The 18,810-nt window shown below is 42.2% G+C and overlaps 3 protein-coding genes and 1 long non-coding RNA gene across 5 annotated transcripts in view; all 4 read right to left on the bottom strand.

Moving 5' to 3' along the window:
* Positions 1-2,442: 2,442 nt before the first annotated feature.
* On the bottom strand, positions 2,443-11,150 carry fam219b (family with sequence similarity 219 member B). Of its 2 annotated transcripts, none has more exons than XM_076033057.1 (6): positions 10,921-11,147; positions 10,397-10,502; positions 8,435-8,522; positions 8,259-8,336; positions 6,802-6,853; positions 2,443-3,482 (listed from the first exon to the last, which is right to left on the bottom strand). In XM_076033057.1, exons 1-6 carry the CDS (start codon positions 11,008-11,010, stop codon positions 3,333-3,335), a joined length of 564 nt encoding a protein of 187 aa, XP_075889172.1. In that variant the 5' UTR covers positions 11,011-11,147; the 3' UTR covers positions 2,443-3,332. The 2 variants fall into 2 exon arrangements, with proteins under 2 accessions (XP_075889172.1, XP_075889183.1); XM_076033068.1 differs by lacking the exon at positions 2,443-3,482 and adding an exon at positions 4,284-6,671 and having other exon boundaries at positions 10,921-11,150.
* A 649-nt stretch (positions 11,151-11,799) lies between these two features.
* Positions 11,800-15,309, bottom strand: LOC142892952 (cytochrome c oxidase subunit 5A, mitochondrial-like). Its single transcript, XM_076033159.1, has 5 exons — positions 15,150-15,309; positions 13,816-13,932; positions 13,552-13,673; positions 13,314-13,436; positions 11,800-11,931 (listed from the first exon to the last, which is right to left on the bottom strand). Exons 1-4 carry the CDS (start codon positions 15,220-15,222, stop codon positions 13,323-13,325), a joined length of 426 nt encoding a protein of 141 aa, XP_075889274.1. The 5' UTR covers positions 15,223-15,309; the 3' UTR covers positions 11,800-11,931; positions 13,314-13,322.
* The window catches only part of LOC142893100 (uncharacterized), a 140,414-nt gene continuing 133,449 nt past the window's right edge, over positions 11,846-18,810 (bottom strand). Inside the window, exon 2 of the long non-coding RNA XR_012927647.1 lies at positions 11,846-12,715. This is a non-coding gene — a long non-coding RNA (uncharacterized LOC142893100). The remainder of the gene's footprint in view (positions 12,716-18,810) is intronic.
* LOC142892588 (synaptosomal-associated protein 25-A-like) overlaps positions 17,880-18,810 on the bottom strand; it is a 32,748-nt gene continuing 31,817 nt past the window's right edge. Inside the window, exon 8 of the mRNA XM_076032816.1 lies at positions 17,880-18,665. Within this exon, the coding sequence (XP_075888931.1) occupies positions 18,597-18,665 (69 nt within the window). The 3' untranslated portion in view covers positions 17,880-18,596. The remainder of the gene's footprint in view (positions 18,666-18,810) is intronic.

Raw genomic sequence — 18,810 nt, 5'->3', positions numbered from 1 at the left:
CGCCCAACTTGACAAAATGACATTAATAGTAAGCAATAGAATAGCTGGATTTCATCCAACTGTTTTCAGTGTTTTAAGAGTCATTTCAATAAAGAGCTAAATACTGTGGGGCTTCAAAGACACAGATTTTGTTGTAACACTTTAGTTCATTTTCAACTGACATTAAATCACGTTTTCTACACATCCCATGATATATTTTCTCCTCCAATGAGGTGGGTCACCAAAACACTCCAAAAATCCATCTGCTCCTGCTCCTCTGTCACATCTTAGAACCCGTTGTTGCCCACGAGTCAAAAAAGTTTGCCCACCCCTGGTCTAGAACCACTTGAAAAGAAGGGCCACACTATGGCAACACGTATCTAAACTCACCCAGATTGCGGATTCGCTCCTATAAGAGCAGATACAGGGCACAGTAGAAAACGGTGAATAACATGACTACCAGCAACATGCTCTCCCAACATTAGACGCAACTACAGTTTACATGGCAAGCTTTTCACGTGTTAGAAATAATGAATGAAACTGGTAGATAATAGATTTATTTGTCAATGTAAACAATAAACAGTAACATAAAAAGACTAATGCTTGCTGTTATAAAACAACTGCTTGAGTTACTGCGTTTAAGCACTCAGTTAAACAAAACAAACAGTACAATATTTCCCACAATGCCTTAGAACAAGCAGATTGTCGCCAATAGTTGCATAGTACAGGTGAGTCGAGTGTACTTGCTACTGACCACTTGTGTTAAGTGCAACAATACTTGTACGTCAAAAACACAGCACAGACCGGGAGTCGGGGCCAATACACTTCAAACGGAGCTGGAATGGTTTTAAGATTTCCTTTTTTTTTCTTTAGCCTGGAAGTTTAATCACGTGACTCACAGAGTCGGGGCCGTTTCAAAACACAAAAGCCACATCTCAAGCATGAAGGGCTGAGAGGAAGTGGACATCAGTCACGTCACTTTTTCCCCCAACGGCTGGCATTTTCATTGCAAATTTTTCACACAAAATCATCGTTTGGAATTTGAATTTGTCTATTGACCTCGGCTCCCCGGGCAAAACGTCATCCTCCGCCCAGTCTTCATTGTCTTTACAGTGGTCGAGTGGTCTGCTTGATCATTTATTTCTATGACGGCGTGGTCAGAGCATTGGAACAAGCAGTGAGGTCTGCAGGTGAGAGAGACAGCAGATGTACATATTTTCCATACGCCAGAGGTTAACGCACTATGACATTTCATTTCTTTTCTTCTTTTTTACAAACGCACGGCAAAGGCAAATGACTTGTAGTTGCGCACACACAAAAACCTTCCCAAGTAAATGACCGGGGTTCCTTGTTTTGCAGGTTTAGAACAAACAGCAACATTTGAAAGCAATGCATCCCTGACTGAAACATGAGTAAGCAAATACATCCTTTGCAGAGAGTGAGAGAGAGAGGTGTGTGTGTGTGTGTGTGTGTGTGTGTGTGTGTGTGTGGTGGGGACACTGACACAGTCACGTCATGACAAGCAGAAAATACTTCAAAACACACTTTTAAATGGAAGTGAATGAATGCGACTTACAAACACCCAGAGTCTCTCGCTCAGCCTCACCGCTTTTTAGTGTCTCTAACAGATATTCTTTTTGATAAATAACAAACAAAAATAAAAATAAATTAAACAAATTTAAAATCCACACAGACTCACATTGATGATGAGTTCAAGGTTTACTGCTCGCTTTTGGAATCATTCCGCCTCTCTCACAAATTCTCGGAAAATTAAGAATTTAAATCTGATGTGTGTATTTCTAGACACGCACACTAACAAACGTACGCACGCACACACACACACACACTGGCCTTCCTGTCTGAAATTTTTCCGTAACAGCTTTTTTTTTTTTTTTTCTAAGGGTGTGCCTGGTGTCCAATCAAGTAACCAATCAGCATGTAAGTTGCTGCAGAGTTTGTAACAAATGACTTAGTGAGCACCGGGACAACTTCTCTTTGTGTCTGTCGTGAGTACATAGAGTGAATGGTATGCAGCAGTTTGCTGGCTGGAAACTTGTAAACTGTAACAAATGCGTCTTTTCTTAGGTACAAAAAAAAACATGCTGGTAAAAATGTGGGTGGGGGTGGGGGGGGGGGGGTTGCGCTAGTAATACTAGCTATTATGAGTAGCTTAACCTAAAATAAAAATACTCTTAACTTTTTCCTTTCCTCTCAAAGATGCTTGTGGCCGTTTATTCTCTGAAAATGATTTGACAAAAATCACTGTACAGATTTTGACCAACTTACAGGAAAAAAGTCTTGGCCATTATATTCTCCCTATTTGGATGAAAAAGGGTTTAAGAAATTTGTAATCTTGTTGTTTTTTTTTGTTTTTAAGAGAGTCGCCTGGTTCTCTCATTTTTCTTAGAAGGGTTTTTTATCTTCCTCAAAACAGTCATAAACTAAAAAAATGGAAAAGTTTGGAGTTATTTAAAGATTTATCAATGAGCAATGATAATTTAGGACTTTTTCTGGGCTGCATTGTACAATGAACAAATGTAAAAATGGAAGAATTTCCTAGTTAAGGCCAAGAGAGTAAAGAGCAAGTACGATGTGAACATTTCTCCAATAGTTGTACAGGTTTTTCTTGGAAAAACATCTTCAGTATCTGTGTGGAGCACAACTTGCCGCACCTCCCTTACAGTCAGTACAAGAAAAGAAACCTGACTTGACGACACCTGTGTAAAAAGTACTACTACGCTCACGCACTCACTCACCACTGCCACCTACTCCATCACCAAATGCAAATAAAGCCGAGCCAAAACAAATCCAAACCGTCCTGACTTACTGTCATTGCCAGCAGGTGCCGTTTCAGTGCCCACTGACCGAATAGGCTCGCGTTTTGACTGCGGTGAGGCGGGTGCCACGTCACTCTGGGGTGAAACGATACGTCTGGGGAATGTCATGTGATCATGCGTTAACCGCAGGCTGCGGAGCTGTACGTGTCGAGAGCGCACGAGAAGACAGTAACACCTCGTCCCAGGAAAACAAATGTTTGTTGCCCAGCTGGAGCAGCGCCAGTACATTTTCAAGCAGTTCTAGAAAAAGAAAAGAAAAATAAGTCAAGCTTTGGGAGGCGGGTGAGAGAGGGTCAGGGTCAGGGTCAGGGGAGGGTCACAGTGGATAAGGCTTGTTCTCATGTCGTGTGTTTCCAGTGTCCTTGTGCCGCACAGTGCTGTCCCGCACTGATCGGCAGCCTCTCCCGCACTGCAGCGCTGCTCCCGGCTCGGAAACGAAGCTCGGGCTTCAGGCACCGGAGAGACACAGCAGAGACGCTGGAGCCAAAGGGTCCCGTTTCACAGCCAGCGCCGCGATCACTGCACCGAGCAGGACGGAGTCTCCGAGCAGCAGCACATGGACGAGCCCATGGCTTTGGGCGGAATTAGGTCCAGGTCCTCGTCATCAGGGATCTCGTCCAGACGGTAGCCGTCCTGAAGCAGCTGCTTGCTCAAATCAGGATGCACCTGGAGGAGGAAGAGGAAGAGGAAGAAGAAGAAGGAGAAGGAGGAGAAGAAGAAAAAGAAGAAGAAGAAGAAGAAGGAGGAGAAGGAGAAGAAAAAGAAGGAGAAGCCTTTATTCATCCCACATTGGGGAAATTTGCATGGTTACAGCAACAATACGATAGGAAAGAATGGAGATTATACTGATTAAAAGAAATAAGGAAATAAAATAAAATAAATAAATAAAAATAAATATAATTCAGGGAACAAACGGTGATCAAAAACAAGATATTCACATTAAATTGACAGTTGGATTATTGACAAATTAAGTACATAATATTCACGTACATGTTTTACGGCACCCTGATAGTGAAAGAAGTGTAAGTGTGTGAGAAGCTGAGAAGACTACTTTACTGAGAAAACCGAGGAGTGGAGGGGTGGGTGGGTGTTGCTGGTGTTTTTTTTTTATTGTGGTATCATTTCCTTGTTTTAAGATAGTGCTATAACAAGCACAATATTTACGCCATAGGAACAGTCCTTTTGCTCCGGCTAAACCAAACTAGACTACAAGCGGGCCAGAGGACAGTGTGAGCTCTGCCTTGGGTTTCAATTACAGTGCTCAGAAAAAGTAGAGATGATGAGTTGAAAGGACAAAAAAAGAGAGCTGAGAATTGGAAAAGCTTTGGAAAAAACGTAAATAGTTTAGTACAGCATTTCTCAACTGGTGGTTTGAGACCCAAAAGTGGGTCGGGGAGTGTTTTTACTGGGCAGTTTCCCACAGTGGGCAGTTTTTTTTTTCTAAAGGGATTTTAGATTTTATTTTGCAGGATGTGCAATTCGATTCAAGAACACCTAACAGGTGAACTGCTGCCATTGTATCTTGGTGATGTTGGTGCTGCTGCAGCTGCAGGAATGATTGTTCCTTTCACCGTTTTCCTGGGTCTCACCTCCTAACAGGTGAGACCCATCAACCATGTTGAGCCTTCAAGCCCTCTGATTGGCTACCTGCATATACCACACACCTATGTATATATATATATATATGGTTATGTATGCTAGGATACCATATGTGATGCCTGATGAAGGTCTTCTGACCGAAACGTTGCGGCAATAAAACAAAAAAGGGAGAGAGTCGAGCAGCGTGCGGGAGCTTTTCTTCGATTTTGATTCAATCATTTCAATAATTTATTGACTTGGCATGAAAGAAAGTGGGCGCTGTGGAATAAATTTGGGTCGTGAAAAAATGTGGGTCCTGAGACTCCACCAGTTGAGAACCACTGGTCTGATAGATGTAAAAAAAAAAAAAAAAAAAAAGGGAAAGGAAAACAACAACAACAGACTTTCAGTGTCAGATGGACCATAAATGCAACTTTTCTGATCTGCATCTGTAATTCTTTCATATTGGGAGCAACGCAGTGGTGCAGCGGTTGTCAGACTGTCGCCTCACATCTAAGGTTGGATGCCCCCCCCCCCCGGGTCTGCGTGGGTTCTCTCCAGCTTCCTCCCGACAGTCCAAGAACATGCACATGAGGTGAATTAGCCAATCTAAATTGACCTTGCCGGCAGGAGAAGACGAGGAAGAAAATGGATAAATGTTTTCAAAAAAGAACGCTGAACATCGGCGGCGCTGACAAGCCCTTTGTCCCGAGGTGACTCATGTGGCCCAATAAAGAACATGTTTTTCCACATGCTTCCATGTCAGCAGTCTCTCGCCGCCTCAGCTCAGAAGTAAGAACGCCATTAAAGGACTGAGTTGTGGAGCTGCAGCTGTTCCTCTGCGGCAGAAAAATGAAGAAGTCCCACATTATGCATTCAAAGTCATCTTATCAATGTTTTCAGACAATACTAAACTAATCCCTACTAGTATTGACACACAGGTTGGCCCCGGACCCAGGTTTGCGCACAGATTCAGGTCAAAAATAAATGAATGAATTCACGAATAACAAAAAGAAAACGACTGTCAAAGCGCTGATCAGAGATCAGTATAGCAAAGTGCAAAAAACAAACCACATACTGTGGGCAATAGTTGAACTTTCACTTTTATTTGTTCTTTACACACAAGGAGATTTACTGTCATGAAATCCTAACTGTTCAGCACAAACCTCATTACCTCATCTGCTGCTCTCAGTCTGCACCTCGGCCTCACTTGTGTGGAAAGCGCTAAAATGGCACCGCGTGTTTTTCTCTGCTGGTCTGGCTTGGTGGGTGCAAGTTATTGATTCAGGCACATGTTAATGGAGCGGCGGGATGGGTGGACTGTCTTTACAGACTGGGCGGGGAGGTATTAAGGAAAAGCATGACATGTGCATTACTGGCCTGCGTATCTGTACTTTGAATGCTCGCTCAACTTTTGTGGTAGTGAAAACTGAAGCACACGGTTGAAGAAGTGACTGTGATGTCACAAAGGGCAAAGGGTTAGTGACGGGAGCCTCAGTCAAGTGCTCGTTTTCCCTCTGTGCCCACCTGGCAGCTGCCTTGATTTCAATCCCTTCCCCGATGTGCCGAGGGTGCAAAGTGATCTAAGGCTGCGTTCAGACTGCAGGCGAATCTGATTCGAATCAGATTCGCCTGCAGTCTGAATTCCTTTTCAAATCCGATTTTTGGGTCTTGCGTCGCATAGAGTGACGTCACGGACAGTCAAAACTGATGGGTGTGTTTGGAGCCGTTCACACTGAGACGCATCTGTCTGAATGCCGTTTAAAACGACCTCCCGAAGGTGCTTTCAATCCGTTTAGCAAATATCGGATTTCATGTGATTTGTGACTGTTCAGACTACAAAAGAGCCATCCGGTTTCAATCTGGATGGGCTGAAAATCGGATTTTGGCTGGCGGTCTGAACGCGGTCTATAGGGCGTCAGTTTGTGCAGGAGGTTGGAAACAAAGGGCTTTTATTTTGGAGACCTACAGGACTTTTTGTAATAATGGTCTAAAATACAGTACAAAAAAGAATTAATAGCTGAAAAACTATATTGACTATGAACTGGAGTGTTGTGTTATTAAGTGTCAGCAATGGAACAAAACAAGTTAGACTTGGTTCATGAAATTTTCAAAAGCTGGTTCAACAATGTTTGCCCACATAGTTGAGATATGCAGACAGTTTCCGCCCAAGACTCATTTTATGAGTGATGGAGAAACAAGATTTATGTCAAAAGGATATCACTACTGCTGCTGCTTCTTCTTCTCACTTAACAGGTGCGAACAACAATGATGTCCCTACAGTGAGAATGTGTCCGAACCAGTTTCACTCAAAACAACTATGATCAATTCTCTTGCGCGTGCAACGAGATATAACAGTAATACTCCAAAGTTCTCCAGAAATATGAAACAAAAACCTTCGACTCACCTCAGCGGAAGAGTATCCTGACGAGTACTGCTCAAAATCAATCTCTTCATCACTGGGATGACAGAAAAAAAAAGCAACCATCAGTATTTCTTTAAACTCACTTTAGCTAAGTTACAATTATAGCACAAATAGGCAATTTAAGTAGGACTGTCACTCAGAAACACCAATTTCAGAGTTCCAAAAAAAATAACAACAAGCAAGTCTCAAAATGAAAAAACAACAGAACATAATGGCCAGTGAATACGAACTTAGTGTTTAAAATGAGCTTTGCAGTCTATCTGATAACTAGGAATAAATAGCGCAAAAAGTAAATTGCACTGGTGATGTTCCACATAAGGATGCCCTGTCTGCAGAAGCGTCTGCTAGTAGTTGGAAAGAAGCCCTGAGTCAACCTCACAGTCAGACTGCAGTGCAGGGGAGGAAACAGACGGAGGCCGGGGTGAGTTCGGTCCCTGGCGACTGTTTCTATACGCTTGGCAAAGCAACACTTGCTGTGTCTCAATTCAGGGTCTGCACCCTTCAGACCGAGTGTCCTCCATCTGAAGGAAGCGTTCTTCGAGTACCCAGCCTAGAAGGACGGACCAAACACCGCCTCCCCGGTAACCACTCTGGATGGTCCAGCCTTCGGCGTATTTCCTTGTTTCGTCACCGCCGTTCCCTCCTGCTGGCCAACCCCGGAAGTGACGTTTTTATATCATCAAGCTAACCATTGGTTAGCAATCTAACGATGCCGTTGGATGATCAAATAAGTAAAATCCTACGTTAAAAACTGGATACTTTATGTGAAACTTCAATGCTTAAATTTATATGTTGTGTCTTTGCCAGTAGATGGCGCTAATTTCAGATGACTTCCCAGGTTCCCAGGATGCTTTGCAGCAGCACGCAAAGCATCATGAGACACACAAGTACGCGAAGGATAGTAGCGGTGCATCCTTGGAATCGGCTAAAACGAGTGCGTATTTCCGAGTACGCATTTTGAGCGTCCTAAGCACCCTCGGGAATTGGGACAAGCCTTCGCGCAGTGCTATGACGCAACTTCCTTTCAAAATGCGTACTTCAAGGATGCAGACCCTGAATTGAGACACAGCAATCGTCTGGCCAGTTCCTCAATAGGAGGCAGTGTGACTTCAAGTCAGAGGCACTGCTGCTCTCATACCAGAGAGTCACTTCCAGCCAACACGCTCCAGATGTTGTGTTTAATAGAGGACGGGCATTTTTAAACGAGGCTTCCAGTCTACTCCAGGTCGTAGTGTTTGTAATGTAATGGGAATGTACTGTCTCGGTGCACATTTACATCACTGGAAAAAACGCAAATATAAAATCTTTACATACAATCTCCTGTCACCACAAACAAACAAAAGAGAAGCCCAAACTATTTCTTTTAGTTAACTGAGTAAACAGACAAAGCAATAGTTTTAGTTTTGGTGATGGTGATGGAGATGGTGATGTAACCTTACCTGTCCGAGTCCAGAGCAATCAAACTTTCCTCAGCGTGTTGACTCAGAGCCGTGTAGCCCTTGTTGTACTTCACTGTCCTGGGAGGAAAATCACAAACGGTCGTCAGCTAAAAGGCCAGAAAGTCTCCTCCTGTCATCTTGCTGATGCTGCAGAAACCTGCTCTCTGTTCCGGTACCTCTTGGGTCTTGGCTGATGCACGACTGGAGGGCCAGGTGAAAGGGCTTTCTTCTTCAGGGCTTTCCTCGCCATCTCCCTGTGCTTCTCTGTCAACAACAACAACAACAACAACAACAGAGGGATCGTTTATTATGCCAATGACTCCAACAAGAATCTGATCTCAGCCTGAGCTCTGCACGCCCTACAACAAACAGGCTCATTATCGGAGTCTGAACCTGCACCCAACTTCTGTACGCTAAAAGCTGTTGTGCGATTGCGTTTCAGTTGCGCGCCAGTTTTTAAAGTTCATTCTGAGAGCTCCAATCACAAATGGGAAGCCTGAAGCACGACTCGGAACAGCAAAAACACACTTCTGACACATCTGAGATGAGATCACTCTGACCACAGTCTGAGCCGGCCTGTGCTGTGTGTGACCACACTGGTGATCCCCCCCCTGGGCCACAGTGATTTAGAGCATTAGTGCAGTGCTGCCTCCTGCAGGTTTAAAAAAAAAAACCCAGGGCGTTTAGTCTCGAACAAATCTGATCACGTTGTGTCTTACTGAAGAAGTGTGTTAATGCCAGGTGGTCCACTTGACTCAGGATGGACACTGAAACCAGGGGGGAGCATGGCCGCAGTGTTGCAATAACAGCGATTTGAACTTTAAACACAACTTCTCTCCAGGTACATTTGGAAAAGATCAAATTCTTTAAAGCGGCCAATGTTTGATTTTGATGTTTAAAATTCAACAGGAAGGAAAACGGTCTCTTTCAGGAAACTGCAGACCTGAGATGACGAACATTGGCAATTTCTCATTCGAATGTTGTTACCGCAAAACAAATCTTGCACTTTTCCCCACACCTGTGGGTGTGTGAGAGCATGATGGTCTGTACAAGCTAAACCAGTGTGAAGCATCCACAGCACTTTCACAGTCAGTCCTCTATGCATTCGTCCATTACATTCACAATAGTTGCTTGTAAGGTGATTTCAATTAATATGACCGATGCAATTGTGTGGCAACATTTCGAGGTTTGAAAATAAAATATTTGGACATATTCTACATTTCTACTTGATTTGCATGTGCTGCTGGTGTCTGCATGGGTTTTCTCCAGGTTCTCTGGCTTCCTTCCACAATACAAAGACATGCATGTTGGGTTAAATGGCAAGACTAAACTCTCTGTAGGTTTAAGTGCGAGTGTGAATGGTTGTGAGCAGACAAAGCAGGGAGAGAAAATGGTTTTGCTTTCCTTAACCCTAAGAGTTTGGGCTACATGCTTACTGGCTACCGGTGACGTTATCATTAGTAGCAGACAGTCGTCACTGCCATTTGTTGTTTACTGACACAGTATTGGCAAAGAAGACGAAGAGGAGATTCAATTGCACTAACATGATAATGTATTCTGTGTAGTTTATTTGTGCTGTAGAAGTCACAATGTCACTTGTGCACAGTACTGCATATAGCAAAATTAGTTTTACATGTGGGCATCTGTTTGCAGTGCTGCAAAACAAGAAAAAGACTCATATTTACAGTACTGCCGATCCACTGTCTCATATCCCACAATTCCAGCAACTGTCATCGTACCCTGGACGACAGGCCATTGACAAACATCTTCCCTTCCACGTTCAGCTCAACCAACTACTTGACATTGATTGTTTAATGCAGGAACACATATGCAGCTTTAAACAAAGTCCACTTTGCAGACGCTGACTGTTGTCAGAAAACCACCACTCACTCAGGACTCATCAGTGACTTAATCCTGGTGAGACGGTGGACAACCGCAGCTCACTGATGTCACGTGGCTCGCACTTCAATTCCATTCTCCAAGCTGCACTTTCAGGGCTCTTTAACGTTCCCATTTTCGCAGTGGGCAGCAATATAAACCACTGCCACACTCAGCAAAACAACAATTACGAGAAGGCTTCTGGCCAACGTACAGGTACAATCCTAAGTTCAATGTTGTTGACTAAGGAAATTGCTTACGTAGTTTGAGGTGGATGGCTGGAGCTCTGGACATGATGTAAGGTCCTCTTTTCTCCACTGGCCTGATTCCTCCATCAGTTTTATTTCTGGTGCCACTACTGGGTGCCTGTGGTGATATAAAGGTAAAAAAAAATAAAATAAAATAAAAAGTTAAAAAAAAACACTGTAATAAGTGTTATGGAGATTGTCATTGTTCTTCCGGCTATGTCATATTTACGTTTCCGTTCAGGACTCGATAATCAAAAGGTCGTCTTCAGTGGGGATTTAACTCATTTGGGGACATTTTTGAAAAACTGACATACAAACAGATGACACTGTTCACATTCTGGGTATTCACACACCCATTAATCACATGACACTATATTTATATGGTGCCGACATTGCCTCCTTTCATAACCGTGTCTAACACAACCCGCCTGATAAAAGTGTCAAAATGAAAAGCGAAGCTAAGCCCGCGAGCCTCCCACTCCCTGTTAGCCAGCTATCGTCAGGGCAGGATTAGCATTAGCATTAGCTGCCATTACCGACACAACTGGCCGCTCCGGCTGCGCGTCCAGCAGGCTGTCTCTCTCCGGTTCTTCTATGATGTCGTTCATCATCTTGGCGTCACTCATCACAGTTCAAACCACAGCACAGCCATGATGGCAGGAGTCCCACTGCTGTCACGGGACTGTCTCGACTCCCTACAGAGGAAGGCAACATAGGCACTTCTGTTGGCTAGCCACTGTCTGCGCTTAGCAGTGACGGCTTCGCACAACTTCCGGTAAAAACAGACGTCAAAATAAAACTTTTTTAATCGTTCACGTGATATCACGAGCACGTGATATAATTTTATATTTTGTTTATAGCAGTAAAAAAAAAAGGACAAAAGTGATGAAACATATGCAAAAACAATGTATTATCTTTCGAAAACAATAATTTCAAACAATAAAGGTTTGTCCTGTGAATTTAAGAAACGTTTGCTACTTATGACACATCAAAGGAAAAAAAAACAACGAAATTCTTCACTTCCTGCTTTTAACATAAAACTACAAGCTATTTTATTTCCTTCATTGAGGAAGTGACATCCAACAGGACCCTTTTCAATATTGTCGCCATCTAGTGGTTGCGATAAAGTGGTGAACTAGTACCAAATGAGTTGTATGTCTAAAATGAAAATATATAGCTGAAAAATGTATGCTAGGCCTTGATGTAACCAACATTGTCACAGTATGTCCTTCAGCAAGGTCAAAGGTCAACATTGGAAAACGCCTCGTCCTCTTGTACATTAAGATATCTATAATTTACACCCAACACTTGCTCCTAATGCTTCTTAGAGGATAATAGTAAAACATGAGATGAGAAATGATGTAGGAGTATAAACACATCCAATCGCTGGGATCAAGAAAAATACCAACAAACTGTTTTCAATTAATAGTTTTCTTTATTAGGTCCACCATTTTGTACATAACAGGACAGCATGGATTTAATCAACAATATAGACATATTTGACAGGAGAGAAGCAGAAGAGGTGCTCTCTTCATGTACCAAACAACCTGAGGGATGAGAAGAAAAAAAGAGTTTCAGGTGCAAGCAAATCAAAACTATCAATTCAAGATCGACCTCATTTATTTACACAGTAGTGTAAAGTAAACACGTTTTCCCCCAAATCAGTTTCAGACTGATCAGGCATCCCAAATGTAGCCACCACCACCACCACCAACACCACCCCCACCCCTACTCAAATATGTCCTGGCTAGGAGTTGAAAGACTGGTGAAAGCTGGCACCAGCTGACCCCAAGTGCACTTGGGGTGCACTCCAGTCAGGACACTGAGCATGTACGTATATACAATCTACAAGCTCTATATCCAATTCATGGATTCTTCACACTGGTATGTGTTTAAACAACTCCAACTTCTATCTTCCTTCTGAGCTATTTTTTATGCACAGAGAAAACTGGGAAGAAAGACAATTACTATGAAAGTCGATGGCCTGCTGCCAGTGGGTTTCATGCGGCAGTTAGTAATTTATACTCTACAATAAACTTTGAAATAATTTTAAGACTATACAATAACCATGTTCTTTGATCATTTAGAACATTAATTAAAGAGAATTATCAAAAGGGAACCAGTCCAGAGGGAATGCACGCAGAGTTTAAACCCCCTGTGCTCCTTTTCTGCCATACATGACAGTTTTAAAAATATTTTTTTTGTGATTTAGTAGCAGTGATAGTGGCGCCCCTGCCACTGTGTGGTATAGGCACTGCCACCTTTAAGTGAAGGGCTACATAAATCTAATTGCTTGGCCAGCACCCTTTTGGGAGCCACAGGTGGGCAAACCTTTTGACTGGTGGGACCACACTGGGTTCTAAAATGTGACAGAGGGGCTGGATGGGGTGTTTTGGTGACCCAACTCATAGGAGGAAAAATATATGATGGGATATGCAGAAAACATGTTGCTTTAATGTCAATTGAAGATGAACAAACGCAAAGTTACAAAAAAATCTGTGTCTTTGAAGCCCCACGGTATTGAACTCTTTAATGAAATGACTCTTAAAACAGTGAAAAATGGATGAAATGCAGCTATTTTATGACTGACTGACTATTAGTATCATTTCTTCAAAGTTAGGCAGGCCGGATTAAAAACCTTAATGTAGCTGTAACGTAGTTTGCTCATGCCTGCTTTATGGCAACACGTCACACACCTATTATTTGGCTACAAGACGCTGGCTTTGCAGCCACAGTGTGTTTGGAATAGAAGAAAATAGAGAAATTAGCAGGGAGCTCCCAGCTCTGCTCTCAACAGTGTGCCAGAAAGGCCACATTGAACAGATCTGTACCATCTTGCCGAGGGCACTGTGTCAATCAATCTAGTCAGTGTTGCCTTCGACAAGTTATCTTTCTAAGTCACACAAACCTTCCAGATGACAAGGCTTACCTCAATGGTCTATAACTTGTCAATGCCAAGCTCTTCAGGTGTTGAAATGCCAAGTTCTGACAAGGTGGGTGTCAGCTCTTGGATTAGGTAGGGGTAGATATCTTTGTGGTTGCCAGCCTTGTCCTGCAAAATATATAAAACTGAAACTTTACAACCTGTAAATGATAAATACAAGCTCCTGCTACGTTCAGTTTTCGATGGCAGTTAAAGTGAACCCAACTAGGGTGCGGCTGCTCACCTTGACGGCCTCCAGGATGCGGATGGCACTCGCCAGGTCGTCGAGTCTTCGGCAAGCTCTTAAAGCAGAATCGAGGATCTTGGCCTCAGGAACCAGGTCGTAGCCAATCAATGTGTTCATACCTTTAGAGTTAAATATTGATAAATACCACTCCATGAGTAAACAATGCTAAGAAGATCAAATGCAAGCTAGAGCAAAGAATGAGACGATGAACTCGAAAGAAATAGGGTTCATAACGAGTCCAATATCAAGTATCAATGTCACCTTTCCTCAGCTCCCAGGCGTCAATGTCTGGTTTGTTGAAATAAGTGACCCAGCGAGCATCAAACTCCTCATCCGTCTCCGCCTTCGCATGAGAATAACATCTGGAGGCCACGGGTGCTGTAAAACACAAGGCGGATTATGTCTGATATGTTTAAACAGCGTGATTGCACTTATACAACATAACAGAAATAATAAAGGAATCTCAGCACTCCCAAAAACAACAGGAGCGTCGGAGAAAGGCGCCACCCAGGAGTCGGACCAAATCAAGAAAACGCTCCCGCACACTGTGCAGCGCTCTGCCTTCGTAATCAGGAAATGTTGCTCGATTAAATCGGAAGAGAGCTGAACAGCGTGCGGGAGCCTTTTCTTGATTTCGCAATATTATTTCAATATTATTCATTGCATAAATGACAAGTTCAACCTCTGAATCCTTCAGTAATACTTTTACAAATGCTGACCGAAAACAACTGGGATAGACTCCAACAACCCCGAGAAGCAGGTATCAAAATTGAATGAATATTATATTTGTTCACAACAAACACAGGTGCATATCATATAGCAACAGTGATATACACTGGACCCGTTCAAACAAATCAAATGGAACTCTGAACGGCAGTGAGTACAGCAGTTGCCAGGTGGTCAAACTTCTGAAAGGAAACCAAAAAAACACTGACTAACTGAAAGGGACATGTGAAGAACACAGCATCACTAATGAATATATATACAGTTTTGAGTGCATCTTGTATCATAAAGTGTCACATGTAACTTCACACTATTTTTTATTCTGGTTTACTATAACGATAAGTGTATTCAAGCGGATATTAATGCAACACATGGCGCCTGAGTAACTCTAACAGACCTTGATATAACGTTATAAGAAAAGGGCATGGGGTAAGTTGGGAGCGATCCTTTGAACCAACATGTGATGGCGATACATTATTGCTGCAATAATAGTGAGGTTATTCTGTCACAGAAGTAACCTAGTTCCGCGTCAGCTCAGCCGTTACAGGCTGCGTCTAAAGCTGCGGTCACTGACACTCTCGGGCTAAATGGGGTCACAGCAAGGTCGCGACTCCAAAGTAAAACAAATTTTAAGATTCAAAAATTTAAATACGATATGTTAATAGTGGAACAAAAATAATTACGAGTTTCATTGAGTGCCACGCTAAAAGCCAACGGCAGGAAACAAGTCAATGTCACCCCATGCTAGCTTTCACGTACACACGTAGTGAAGCAGCGAAGCTAAGCTAGCTGACGTTATACGAGGAAGCGTTTTGAAGTCACGTAAAAACAGGGTCGCCTCGACATGTAGATCTTTAATATGAAGGCTCTACCTGAGTTGCATAGCCGTGGCTGGGCCAAACTCCGGGCTCCAGTGGTAGAGAGACGGAACACGGCTCGGAACATGGTACCGGTACCGGTGCTAACTGTCCTCTTTCCTTGAGAGGGAGACGAGGAGGTGGAAGGACGAAGGTGGTCACGTGGTTGACGGAAATTGCCGAAGCTTGGCGGGTTGGACTCGCGGTCACGTATACACCAGAGCGACACGAACCAGTTATCTGACTGTGACTGTGATTATTTAAAAGCAAGAAGTATTTTATAATTTTTTACTTGAGTCTGAAGCGGAGGTTACCGTGAGAAGAAATATACTTAGCCATTTAGTTTTTAAAGATGCAATGCTTACAACCCTACTGTGTACTGGAAACCAATAAACTGTGTATAACATTTGTAATCCTTCCTATTTCTATGTATTTGTAAAGACTCTTTTTCATATTATATTTTAATACAAAATTGTTTTTTTTTTTTTTTTTTTTTTTTTTAATCAAAGCTACAGTAGCTGACCACCAGCAGATGTCTTTAGATGGACCGTTTCCAACATTGTTTGAGGAAAACGAGTCGTTAATCTGTGCACAGACGTTTTTACACCAGCAGAGGGCAGTGTTGCCTAAATAAAACCCATAATTTCTTTATCGAACGCGCAGCAAATCTCATCCGTGGTAAACGCACACGAGAACTGATTCCACCCAGTGAATTGTTATGAACGAATTATACAATTCATGTCGATCTATAAATCTGAATGGCAACATAGTTTCATTTTCGGCTTCGCTAGAACTTAAAAGTGCGCGCGACAAAGCCAGAAAGTGGACGTGACCAAGGTACGCGGATTACTCAGTTGTGCGGGTTTCTTGCATTTACAAGTTCGTGTGTATGTGCGCATGTGCACGCGCGCTTGCGCGTTCTCAGTGACATGGTTTACTCTAATCCTTCCTAAACCCAGGACAACACTGTTAGATGTCCATTAGTGTAATGTGCTGCTGCAGATCTCCCCTCCTCTGTGTCCACTACACACCTTTATCTTCCTATCATGACTCTCTTTTATTTCCCACTGTGCATTTTACTCTGAACTCACTAATATTTATAATGTTTGTATTGTTCATCGCCTATTCTACCCATTTGGCTCCACTCCTGGCTTTGACAGTTGAGTGATTTAGGATCAGATGAGCTCCCACATCGCTGTGTGCTGTGCGTCACAGGTCAGCCCTCAACACCCTTCAGTTATGTTATGATGAAATCACTTTTTTCTATTCTGGTTGTGTAATTATTTCAATAGCACCTACAGGTCCTTGTGTATTTTTTTTTATTTTTTTATTTTTTATCTTTATCTCTCTTAATGTCTTTTTTCCTTCTAAGAACACCTGGATGACATGCGTCACGTGAACCATATGAGGGCTCACGGCTGGGAATACCGTAAAAAACGTGATTACTGTTATTGCTGTTATCTAAATACCCTTTTTTGATTATATATTTTAATTCTAATCGTTATTTTCATCCAGCGCTCCATGTAGCCTAACCTATATATATATATATATAAAAAAAAAAACACTGAAAAACATCACTCAAGAGTTCAAGAAAATTACATTAAAAAAAAAATCATTTTCTTCATCGGCATTCTTTTTCATGTCCAAGTATGTTCACCCTATCATGTGCAGTGGTAAGATATATATAATTAAAACAATGAAGTCAGATTGGTTCTACATATTCATTTTTTTTTTAATAATCAAAAAACAGAAACGACTGAAAAACATGACTCAAGATTTCAAGGAAATATCATTTTTGTTTTTTTTTTATTTTTACCCTTTTTTGTGTAAATGGAAAATAAATAAATAAATAAAATCTTTACTTTACAAGGATTCTTTTTCATGTCCAAGTGTGTTCACCCTCCCGGTGCAGTTGCAAGATATATTCAACCCCAGGAAATAAAACAATGAATTCAGATCCGGAGTCCATATTTGGTTCTACAGTTATGATGATTTTATTGGCATTTTCCAAGGTAATCATTTACAGTGACGGTCACAGTCTGGAAAGGTAAAGAGACACAGAACACAAAAAGAGTGGCACTATTTGCAGATAGATATGGGCCTTCCCTCTATGTGGCCTACATATGTCGCATGCGGTTGCCATGTTGGAATATCTTTTTTTTTCCTGGATAAATAAATCATTTAGTGATTTCTAGCAGGTGCCAGACATGCATAACACACTCGATACGGCACAAGTTTGTACTGTAAGAGTAAAAATATGGGTAAAAGCAGTGCGCGGCCTGGTAAGGAAAGGCAAGCATTGATCATTCACAAATTCCCATCTTCTTGTGTTCCTGGTCACACTTTATAGATTTAGACTTCAGTCAATACATAACTATGTGTTGACGGCAAAATAATATATTTTGCAGTCAGTGTACTTCTAAGGGTCAAACAAAACTGTTCAGACCACAACCAAACTATGTTGTCAAGGTTAGTGGTTAAGTATTGTAAAATGTGTTATAATGAACCAGTTTATTATTCATCTGTTGCTTTTGAATGATCAGAATCAGCTCCCTGAGGAAATCAAGATGCGTACCTCATGATGATCAGCATCAAATTACAATAATACTGCTGCGTCACTAGAGCAGACGTCAAACACGGAGCAGGATCAAACCGTAATTTATGAATATCTGTACTGAACGTCCAAGTATTATTGTTTTGTTGTTGTGGTTGTTGTTGTTGTTGTTGTTGTTGTTGTTGTTGTTGTTGTGGTTTTTTTTTAGGTCAAAAAGCATTTAGTTTTAAAGATTTTTGTATTAAAAACCGTGGCCTCAGTTACAAGCTGCTAGATCTGTATGTTGACTTGATCCTAAAGAAATCGACTGGGGCCTTCTCATGTAGCATCACAACCTGGAAAACAGCTGCAGTGTATCTTACATGGACGACGCCACCATATTGACAATACAGGGAGAGGCATCGCGTTCCGGTCATGGACGGGCAGCAGCTTATGTTACACGCAGACTTAAAAAAAAAAAAAAAAAAATGTGATCATGTAAACAGGACAAATGTATCAACTACATTAATGGAGCCATTTAAGAAGCACTATTTACAGCATGGGAAAGGGACGTTTGCGTGATAGGACCTATTTATCTTTTAACAAAACCAAAAGAGAGACAGAACAACACGGGGAGACAACAAGGAGAGGGGTGGGGTGAAGAGGGGGGTACGAGCGCAGGGATGTATGATATGTGCATGTGTGCAAACCTCTACAAGTATCACAACAAAAAGCATGATGTTGCAGCGCCTGCTGCGAAGCGCAGGAAGTGGGCGCCGGGCGTTGGTGTTCAGGGCTTCTGGGTTTTTAGTTTGTTCTCTTTTTTTTTTGTCTGTGTTGTTATTTCATTATTTTTTTTTACTTTGTTTAGGTGGTTGGTGGGGTTTAAAATAGGGGTGAAAGCCCTTTCCCCCCGCCCCCACTGCAGTTTAGCCGCTGCCCAACATCTTTGTAGCGCGCTGGTTAGCTTCGTCAATCCTGGTCTTGTTGGAGTCGGCCTGGAGGAGGAAACAAACACAGGGCCGTCAAACTGCTGCGTAAAACCAAATCAGCTCAAATGAACTGTACAGCACGATTACAGTGACCCAGCTGTGATTTGATGATTTTAGATGACGACAGATGTTGTTTTAATTCTCACCTGGT

Source organism: Nelusetta ayraudi, unplaced genomic scaffold, assembly GCF_046127955.1.
Source record: "Nelusetta ayraudi isolate G7.1 ecotype Tasmania unplaced genomic scaffold, CSIRO-AGI_Nayr_v1 ptg000002l, whole genome shotgun sequence".
In the NCBI taxonomy this organism is placed as follows: Eukaryota; Metazoa; Chordata; class Actinopteri; order Tetraodontiformes; family Monacanthidae; genus Nelusetta; species Nelusetta ayraudi.
This window is presented reverse-complemented; position numbering and strand designations above follow the sequence as displayed.